Source organism: Girardinichthys multiradiatus, chromosome 5, assembly GCF_021462225.1.
Source record: "Girardinichthys multiradiatus isolate DD_20200921_A chromosome 5, DD_fGirMul_XY1, whole genome shotgun sequence".
Taxonomy (NCBI): domain Eukaryota; kingdom Metazoa; phylum Chordata; class Actinopteri; order Cyprinodontiformes; family Goodeidae; genus Girardinichthys; species Girardinichthys multiradiatus.
In genome coordinates this window covers 15,253,115-15,264,040 of record NC_061798.1, presented here as the reverse complement: position 1 = coordinate 15,264,040, position 10,926 = coordinate 15,253,115, and the positions used below count along the sequence as shown (strand labels likewise).

General features: G+C 39.0%; 1 protein-coding gene across 1 annotated transcript; it reads left to right on the top strand.

The window, feature by feature from the left end:
- The first annotated feature begins 334 nt into the window (after positions 1–334).
- Positions 335–10,086, top strand: smim14 (small integral membrane protein 14). The gene is made up of 5 exons (XM_047366671.1): positions 335–490; positions 5,282–5,377; positions 6,017–6,065; positions 6,197–6,351; positions 8,471–10,086. Exons 2-5 carry the CDS (start codon positions 5,303–5,305, stop codon positions 8,507–8,509), a joined length of 318 nt encoding a protein of 105 aa, XP_047222627.1. The 5' UTR covers positions 335–490; positions 5,282–5,302; the 3' UTR covers positions 8,510–10,086.
- The last annotated feature ends 840 nt before the right edge of the window (positions 10,087–10,926 follow it).

The window sequence follows — 10,926 nt, the reverse complement described above, 5'->3', positions numbered from 1 at the left end:
AAGTGGAACCCATGCCAAATATATTGTTTGCGTGCAAGGAAAATAAAGCCAATAAAGCCGATTCTGATTCGATAATATGATAGATTAGATATTTAGGAGTCCACCGTGACTTGCGTTGGATTCGCCTTTGACGAAGAAGTGAATGTAATATGCAAATGTTTGGTTACACAGTAACGTAAATGTTCGAAATACTGCATCTGGATCGGCATATAATGTTGCCAGCTGGACTGTTTGTTTACTTTCTAGGCGAAATGATTTCTGCCTCTGTGATTGGCTTAGAGACCTGTCCGTCGAAAATCTGGACCAATGGGAGAGGCGCATCTCACCCCATGCATGTACGGTCGGAAGGTTTCGTGTTAAACTAAACACGAAGCGATGGATGACATGTCCGCCTCGGTTTGACGGTGAAAGCTGACATCAGCGGCGCTGCAGCGGAGCAGCACAGGCCCGATAAACGCACTCAGTCGCTCCTGACTATCAACAAGCTCAAGTAAGTCGTTTTTGGTTCTTTCTTTCATGTGTCTCTAATTGTGAAAATTCAGTGGTGAAAAGAAAAAAAGGGAAGAGAGAACAAGGCAGGGTGTTTTCTCCTGCTCGTCTGACCAGACTCGGCAGAAGCTAGTTTGCTAAACGTGTTGAAGAGCACAGACGGTGAAAACCAGACTGGTCTTGATAAGAAAGTGGAAGCTGTGGTTTGAAACGCTACGGTTTCAGTAATGATAGGATGAAGAGACCAGTTGGTTTGTTTCTAGGCTGCTCTGCAGATGTACAGGTGTTAGTCACCTGCGCTGTTTAAAAGTTAGGTGTTAAAACTTAAGGCTGCATTCAGGCGCTGCTTTCCAGCGTACAGTTTTAGAACAATTGACCGCAAATGTTGATTTAAAATCGGGTTGTTTTTAACTAGCTTATTATTGTGAAAATATATAAACTTTCAGACAAAACGTTTGGATAAATCAAGTTTTAATTGAAGTGTCCAAAGATTACATTGGAAATGCATGTGCAAATTTATAAGAACTCTTCTAAACTTTAGTATTTTTTAATTCCACTCAAGGACTATACTGTAAATAAATGCACATCTCAGCCATAGCTAACTTCTGAGCATGCAAATCTATGCATACCATTAAAATACCAATTATCTCCCTTTGCACATACACCCGCAAATAAATGCCAAAAACTCTTAAGTTGTAACTTAATTTGTATATTGTATAATTGAATGTCATTATAACTTAAGCTGTACTGTGAAGGGCTCGTGGTTTATAAGAGAACACTAGTGAACAAACAGCCCTGTGAAGACCAAGAAACTCAGCTGACAGCTCATGGAGAAACCTGTGGAGAGGTTTAAAGCAAGGTTAGGTTATAAAATAAAATCCTAAACGTTTTGAATCTATCGTCCAGAAATGGCACAACTTAAAACTTACCAATACGTGGCTGTCCACCCAAACAGAGAGCATTAATAAGCATTTAAGAGGCCATTGGGAACTTTGGAGGAGCTGCAGAGATCCACAGCTCCAGTTAGCGAATCTGTTTACAGGACAGCTTTTAGTCGTGCCCTCTGTAAATCTGGGCTCGTATTCACAAAGAATCCGAGGACTAAAAGTAGCTCCTAGTGACGTTATTCTAAGAAAAATCTTAGAATCTCTCGAACTCAAATATTTTTCCTAGAATTTGCTCTTGCTAAGATAAAAGTTATTCACAAATCATCTTAGGCCTTAAGAGAGCTCCTAAAGTGAGGAAATGTTAAGAGTAGTGAAGAGGATTTTTAGTGACTCTAAGAGTGTCTTATGCAGAGAAAATGGTGGAAAGACTGAGAGAAATAAGAGATATTCTCTGTACAATCAACAACGGTGAATTAATAAGACGATACCAGCTTGATCGCTCAGGGATCTTATTAATATAGAGATAAACTTTATCATCCCCCTGGGGGGAGATTAAATAATTTCAGTGGCAGGACAGATTAAAGATGCACCTCTAGTAAGGTAATAGTAGGACGGATAAATAAATAGAAACAATAATAACCTTGAATAAAAAGTGAACAAAATTACAAACAATGTTACAGAATTATTTAAATATTTACAGACCATAAATACAAACTCTAGACAAGATAAAGTACAATAATCTAAGCACTATATGCACAGAAGGAAGATGTAAATGAGCTGAATCAGTATTTGCTGTATTGCACATGATGATGTCGACAGTCAAATTCTAACTGGTCATCTACAACACTCCCCGTCTGTGGAGAAGCTCTCTGGTTTGCTGCAATCTCCTCTCTAGCTTCTGATCGCAGCAGGTACCAGCAGGTACCAGACCTGTCCACATTCCAGGCTGGTGCTGAAAGCAGAGGGAACGACTCATTGATCTGCTCGGGAATGCTTGTTTGTGCGGCCCGGGATCCCAGGACCAAATCTACCTTTCAACACTCTTCTCCTGCACCAGCAGGTTCTGCTCCTCTGTCCAGTTTGGTCCGCCTGTGTTTCTCCTTTTTGTTTTGGTCATTTTACCAAACTAAACCTCATTATACAAGAAGGAGATCACAGTAAAATGCTGAATTTTAATATTAAAATGAACTTAATTAATATGAAGTAGATGTAGTATGAAACAGACCAGCATGGTGAGTAAACATAATAATAAGCAAATAAAATCGATGAGCATGTAAATAAACTACATTCAAACATTTTGATGCTGTGTGACAATAATTTCATCTTGCTAAGTTTTATCATCTTGATTTACACATTTTTCTATCATCGGTTCATTTCTCTCCATTGATTACTACGAGCACCTTTTTGTTGTTTCTTTTAACAACCAATCACAGCTCTTAGAAGACAGAGTCACATCAAGCAACGGGGTCAACCACATCTCCTCACTAAGATAGGAATCTCTGCTGTCTCCTCGCTCAGAGTCGCTCTCAGCAGAGAACTGAATCACTCTTAAGCTAGGAGTTCTTGGCAGAAAATTTTAGGCTAAGATAGGAGCTCTCTGAGAGGACTCTGACACTCTTTGTGAATACGGACCCAGGCCTTTATGGAAGAGTGGCTAGAAATGTGTTTTTCGAAGAGAGCCACGTGTGAAAGAAAGCGCTCTGGTCAGATAAGACCAAAATGGAACTTTTTAGTCTACATGGAAAATATCACATGTGGCAACAAAAACTAACATTGCACATTACCTAATGCATATCAAGACCAGCATGGAACGTGGTGGTGGCGTCATCCTGATGTGGGCATGCTCTTCTTCATCAGGGACAGGGAAGCATGTCGGAGTTGATGGGGAAGGTAGACTGTGCTAAATACGAGCAATCCTGAAAGAAAAGTTAAGGGGCTGCAAAAGACTTAAGACCTTAGAGGGCGACGACTCTAAACATACAGCCAGACCTACAATGGAAAGATCACAGCATGATTATATGTTAGAATGGCCTCTTCAAAGTGAAGACATAGACAATCTATATACAAACTGAGCTTAAAAGTTTTGTTATGCAAAGCTGGTGGAGACATATCCTAAAAGACTCACAGCTCTAATTACAGCAAAAAGGTGATTCTAAAAAAACGTTGACCCAGGGGGGCTGAATGTAAATTCACACCATATTGTTCAGATTTGGTTTATTTTTTATTTTTATAGAAACCATGGATCATTTTCCTTCCACTGCACTTTTTATTTGTTCTCCACTTAAAATCCCAATATAATACTGCAGTTTGTGGTTGTAACCTGAAAAATATGAACAAATTAAGCAGTATGGATACTTTAGCAGGGCATTATACAGCTGAAACCAACATAATCAGTTTGTAATTTCAGTGGCGGATCATAAGTAAATACTTCGATCTAGTGTTACACATCTCACTGGTGTAAGAACATCTCAAATTTCACAAATTATAGTCCAAAAACAGTAATAAAAAAAACATTTAGAGGGTAGTCCAAGGTATCTCCATAACTGTTTTCAGTGTGGGGAGAGACTGATTACAGTATACATAGAAAAAAGAGCTGTCATAATGAGGAGATTAAATACAAATGAATGAGTTTTGTATGAACACAGCTGTTTTTAATTTCAACAGCATTGAAAACACACCCTATATGCAGTGAATCAGCTCTGAAATCAGGGCTAACATCTTATAAAGGAGGTTCTCATTCGATGCAGCTTCATGAGACCAGCTGCAGCATCAAACCTCTTGTAACTCGGGCTGCTTTGTACCCGCTGGGATTTAATATTGGTTCACTGGATGATGCTCGGGAAAGCTCAGGGCTTCTTTAATTGGCATGCATTGCTTTAAGATCATTCAAATGTCACTGGAGTAAGTTGCACAGCGCTCTATTGGCTGGATAATCTGAACAGAAGTGGTAAATATGTGTAGCTACCTTAAATCACTTCAGCTTTTTATTGCAGCACATTGAGAGATTGTCTAAGATCCAGACTTTAAGTAAATTTATTCAGTGGCTAAAAAGAGAAAGACATTGTTCAGAAATAGTTTTTTAATCATAATCACTGGTGCCACAGTTGGTAGCACCCCTACTTATTTGTATAGATTAAATATAACTAAAGTACTTTTTAAATCTATAATTTACTTTTTTTAAAGTGTATCAGAGATTGTACAAACTAGACTTATATATAGGTTATACTATAAATGTGACATGACATAGAGGTCCTCTTCCCTAAGCCACTCTTCAATATGAGAAAGACAAGAGAACATGCCATTCAAGTAAGGCACATGTATGTTGATCTTTCTAAGTCAAAAAGTGACTAGAAGAAAATGGTTGCTCGCCTAACTCTGCAATTATTTACAGACTGACCCATCAGTAAACATCTTAAAGCAACTAGAACTGTGACAGATAAGGTCAGATGAGGACCCAAGTTTATCTTATCTCCATGCATAGTGGGAAGGGGTGGTAAGGAAAGTAAAAAAAAAAAAAAAAAGTAAGAGTGGCATCTTTGGGTCATCAAGCCTCCATGACAGCAAGTTTAGGGGTCCTTAATGACCCTTAAAGTTAGATGGTCAATCCGGAAGGCCAATAAAGTAAGTGTTGGTAGTTTATTTCATATGTATACAACTCACAATTAAGATACAAGGTCATAGAAAACAGAGAAGTGCAGTCAGGATCTCCCATCACCCTCTGCTGCTCGCTTTATCAAACAACAAGATGATAACGTAGAGCTTGCTGACCCTCCCCAGCTGAGCAGTCTCCTCCCCCTCGTTGTGTGTGATTGTGCGGAGCAACAAAACAGCGCTGGCGAGAAGCAGCATTAGATTTCTTTCACTTGTTCTTGTGTGCCCTACTTACACAAAGTGCCTGTTTCAAGGTGGATTCTTGTTGGTGAGAAATGGCCGAGGGAGGCTTCGACCCGTGCGAGTGTATCTGCACTCAGGAGTATGCCATGAGGCGCCTCATCAACCTGGTAAGCAGGAAAACTGAGAGGATTTAACGCTGCTGTCTCCAGTGTGGCAGAGTGATCTGTAGGGCTGGGACAGTTAAACATGTTGTTAGTACGTATTGTCAGGTAAAAATGTTAAGTAATCGAGCAGCTGCAGCTTGTTAGGAAATGAAAGTATTCCAAGAAGGAGAGATACAGGACGTCACTGAGTGAGACGAGAACAACACATCCTGGTTCCTGGTGTGTGTTTGTCTTTGCCTGTCATTGACGTCTTGTTCTCACGTTTATTTGAAGTTTGATCATTTATTATCTCTAATCAGTGAACGATGAGCTATCAGAGATGAGATTAGTATTTGTTATAAACGTTATGCCTCTAGGCACAGGTTCAGTTTCTATGTGACTTTATTTTCATTTTGTGCTCAGCTGTAACTTGCATGGCAGGTTGCAGTCGGCTGAGAACTGGAAGCCACTCTAAGCTTTCTGATTCGCTTACCACATTAGAGGGTGTTGTCCTTATTACGGGAAGATCTTAAATAGTATTTACTAATCAGATCTTTCAGGAATCATGAGCTGCTACAATATGTAACAGAATATAACTTATTGTCATGTGGCAAACAGTCATATTTAGAGTATTTATTAAATGTGTTTGTTCTTTAATTTCAGCTCAGGCAGTCCCAGTCGTACTGTACAGACATCGAGTGTCCTCAGGAGTGTACGTATACCCACCACCTAATGTGGTCCGTGTTGGACTGCATGACACGACAGTGAAAACGTGACAGCACGCTTGTTCACCAATGAGGAAATATACGCTCACATGTTTGAATGCGTTGTATTTCTGCACAGTGCCAGGACCCAGTGGGTCGGTGGCTGGAGGAGGTGACCTGACCCTGCCCATGATTCTGATGGGATGGGTGGTGGTGGCCTTGGTCCTGTTTCTGTTGCGCCCATCCAGCATGAGAGGAGCCCGTCCTACAGGGAAACCCTCTGGACCTCACAATGTCAGTACTGATCAGACCCACGTTGCATAACAATAGGATATTAACTTTTGAGTTTTCACAGTATGCTGCCTGCATATGGTTCTCCCAGAGGAAAGTGTCCATATTTTGTCACGTTACAACCAGAAACTTCAGTGTATTTTATTAGGATTGTATGCAATAGAACAACACAAATATGCGCATAAAGTGGAGAGAAAATGATACACCGTCTTCAAAATTTCTTTCCTACAAATGTATAACCACGACATGCATATGTATTCACGGCCCCTGGATCAGTACTTTGTAGAACAACCTGTCGCTGCAGTAATATCTTTGAGTCTTTGCACATCTAGAAACTGACATATGCGAAATAGCTCAAGCTCAGTCAGAATGGATGAAGGTCATCTAGGAACACAGCTACTCAATTGGGTGTAGTTCTGGACTGCGACTGGGTTATTTTAGCACATGCATATGTGGGCAGTCAATCGGAAGGTGGCGCCCCCTGCTGGCTACTGAGAATTGAGAGAGAGAGTATGTTGCGTGCTTTGTGCAGGACTGCACTAAATTATCCCTCCCCAGAATTTAGATGATTTCATGTGTTTTCATTGGTCGAGGAACGACAGAAGAACAGAAACAGTAGTTCAACAGGGTTTATTTTTATAAGCTTGTGTTGTGACAAAAAACAAAGAAAAACGCTGCTTTGTTGGTTGAAGGATACAAGAAGTTTTGAGTCTGAAGTTGAAATTTCCAGGTTTCAACTTAAAGGTGGCTCTGAGAGTTTCATCTCTCCACTTCCTTTTGGAGAAATTTCTAATCAAGCAAAAATCTGTCTGCTTGAGCAACTTCATCTTCTGTCTGCTAGTATTCATATTTATCAATCTAGCGAATAATTAATTCCTCAATTTCGCCTGAATATCAGTAAAAGCAGCACAGGAACCATCAGCTGTCCTTGTTCAACAGTTTGAGAACCATGGCTCTAAATTGTAACTCTGTCTGTATTTTTAGGGTCATTGTCCTGCTGGAAGGTGAACCTCCGCCTCAGTCTCAAGTCTTTTGCAGCTCCTAACTGGTTTTCTTTCAGGTTTGCCTTTGTTTGTCTCTATCCATACCAGATCCTGTCCCAGATAAAGGCCTTTCCACAGCATGAAGCTGCCACCATCACATTAGGCAGAAAACACTTCACTTTCAGTCTCACCTGGCCAAAGCACCTTCTGCCACGTCTGTGCTGCTTCCCCTTTGAGGACTTGTGTCAAACTTTAAACTGAACTTTTCATGAATTTCTTTCTGGCAGATCTGTGGAGTGTGTGAATAATAGTTGTCTGTCAAAGGATTTCTCCACCTGAGCTGTGAAGCGTCTCTAGAGTTACCGTGTGTTTCTTAATTGCTCCCTGATTAATGCCCTCCTTTCCCAATCTGTCAATTTAGGTAGATGTCCATGTTTTGGGAGTTTGGAATTTGTGCGATACCTTTTCTGTTTTTAGGAGATGGATTGAGGAGTGCTCCAGGAGACACTCAAAGCTTGAGATATTTTTCCAAGCTAATCCCGGCCCTTTACAACTCTCCACAACTTCATCCTTGACCTGTTTGGTGTGTTTCTTGGTCTTCATGCTGTTTGTTATGTAATGTTTTCTAACACACCTCTGAGGTCTTAACAGAACACTTTCAGGTGAGATTAAGGTGAACTTTCTTTGCTATTTAGGTGACTTCTGAATGCAGTTGGCTGCTCTTTGTTGGGGGTGTCATATTAAAAGGTGCTGAATACAAATGCATTCCACATTTTTAAACACCTATTTTTTAAGCATGTATAATTTTCCTTCCATATGACATTTATTACCTTTGTGTTGGGGTGTCATAAAATCTCATTAAAATAAAGTGGAGTATGAGGTTGTAAAATGAAAAAATGGAATCGGACATACAGGGTTATTAATATTTCTGCTACAGTTTACTGTATTTGCGTCCTGTAGTAAATACTCCGAGCACTGTAACGAAATCTTCGTTATGGCATGATTTTTAAACCAGTATGTAAATGTTTTCACATGAAACAAAGTAAAGAGGTGTGTTTACCGTTATTAATTTAATATGATCAGACATGCGCTCCTTTATCTTCTTCAGAAAGTTGATCAGTTCTTGTCTTGGTTTGCAGAGTGAAAGACAGGAGCCCCCAGCACCACCAGTGGACTAACATTGAGTCAAACCAGCAGCAAATCATCCAGCTGCTCAGACTGGGCATACTCTGTTGGCTAGTACTGTGAGCGGGGACAACAGCCCCTTCCTGTCCGCCTTCAATCACATATCTTTTTCTTTTTCCTTTCGTAACCTGATCACAGTTTTTGTTCTTTGACCCTTGTTACTTAAACCCAGCTGACACTGAATCAGCAAAATCACCACAGATCTATTTGTTACTGTAATCAACTTTTGTTGAGATTGAAAATTATTTTTGCACACATATTGGAAAAAATATAAATGGTATTTGCAGTTAGTCTAATCCTGCTTTGGCCTCTCTTTTTTTTTAAATATTGTAATACCCTGATCCTGCCTTGTATTCTGACTACAAGCCAGGATCTTTTGATCCTGAGCTACATAGAATATCAATGTATTGTTAATTCACAAAGTCTTAAATCAGAATGTGCGTTTGAGTTTTAATGTGGTCCCAGATCCCAGCTGTGGTGCCAACAGACCCAGAAACTCGGGACATTAGCTCGGAATGAAGGAATGTGCTGCCTGATTAGGGCGGAGATGCTGGAAATTCCTCATCGGGTGGTTTTCATTCCCGTTTCCAGGTTTTTTCTTGAGACCTCACTGAAACATTCCACTCTTTCAGGTTTAATATTGTTACTTTAACCCGTGCCAGTAAAGATATATCAGGAGTTTACATCGTCTTTAATCTTAGACTTCACTGCAATAATTTGAATAGCTTAAATCTTGAATTAGGATTTTGTTTCTTTCTGTTTTTGTATACAACCAGGACTTAGATCAGGTTCTTAACAAGTGCTGTCCCTTTAAACATGAACTATTATAGTAGCCAGACTAAAACATGTTTTCTTTATGGCTTTGGTATACTGATTTATTTATCATGAGTGAGAATAATCTAAAGCTTTTTTTTTTTTTTTTCTAACTTCTGAATTATGCCAATCCTTATGTAAAAAAATAAGATATCTATGGTTTAACAGTGCCAATGTAAACTTACAGTCCTAAAATGAATTTGAAGTACTTTTTACAAAAAATGTTTGCAATATAAAGCTATTTTGTGAGAGGGATGCATGCTTGTTTTAGGTTTACACTTTTGTCATTGAGAACAATATTTAGTGAGGCATCAAAGTCTATTTTACTAAAACATATTTTTCCACCCTATTTTTCACAATCATGCATTTAAACAAACACAATCACCCCAGAGACACTACCTGAACCAAGACATCCTGCAGCTTTACCATAATTTGTGAACCCCTTTCTTATCTGGGCATTGGGTTACTGAAACTTCATGCATGAGCTTTAGGATTGAAGGGTTTTCGGTTGTTAAACCTTTGGGTTTGTGACTACTTTATTTTCAATACCAGCAAATTTCTTTGTTGTGTAGCTTTCTAGAGTAACTGCCAGGATGGCAGGGAGGAGCTTTAAGAATCATATTAACCATAGGTCCTTCAGAAGACACGATAAGTCGACTATTATGTATCAAATGAGACCTCAGATGACTGATTCATACACTGAAGGGCTTCAACTATGCACTTTTCCTATAATGCAAAATAAAGATTTAAATCTGAACTAATTGTCTTGTTCTTTGGGGGGGTTATTATAAAATTGCTAATTTCTTTGTAAATAGTTCTTAGAGGCTATTTCATCAAAATACTTTAACAGAAAAAGATTAACTGTCACTTCATTATTTAAAAGGGAGAGCTGCATTAAGCTCTGTGTATATTGTTACATGGAGCCAAGTGGGGTGATAAAGTTTTGGTTTTTTTCCCTAAAATCATTTAAAAACTGTTTTTATATTTTCCTAGGTTATCCTTGATAATAAATATGGTTTGTTGATCTAAAATGTTTGAGTGACAAAAAAACAAAAATGGATGAAATCTGTAAGGGAGCAGTTTTCACACTTAAACCCAGATTTCTTTATACCCTTGGGAGATTTGGATCTAAAGTAATCGGTTACTTTTACTAATCAGTTTAGTTTTTTCTGTCTCAAAGCAATGATGCCTTTGGAGCATCCCAGACAGAAGTCCTGACTTAAATCTAGAGAAGATTTGATTGCTGCAGTGCCAATAAAGATATTTCCATTGATCATTCAAAAGAGTATACACTGCTCAAAAAAATAAAGGGAACACTCAAATAACACATCCTAGATCTGAATGAATGAAATATTTTAATTGAATACTTTGTTCTGTACAAAGTTGAATGTGCTGACAACAAAATCACACAAAAATCATCAATGGAAATCAAATTTATTAACCAATGGAGGCCTGGATTTGGAGTCACACAAAATTAAAGTGGAAAAACACACTACAGGCTGATCCAACTTTGATGTAATGTCCTTAAAACAAGTCAAAAAGAGGCTCAGTATTGTGTGTGGCCTCCACGTGCCTGTATGACCTCCCTACAACGCCT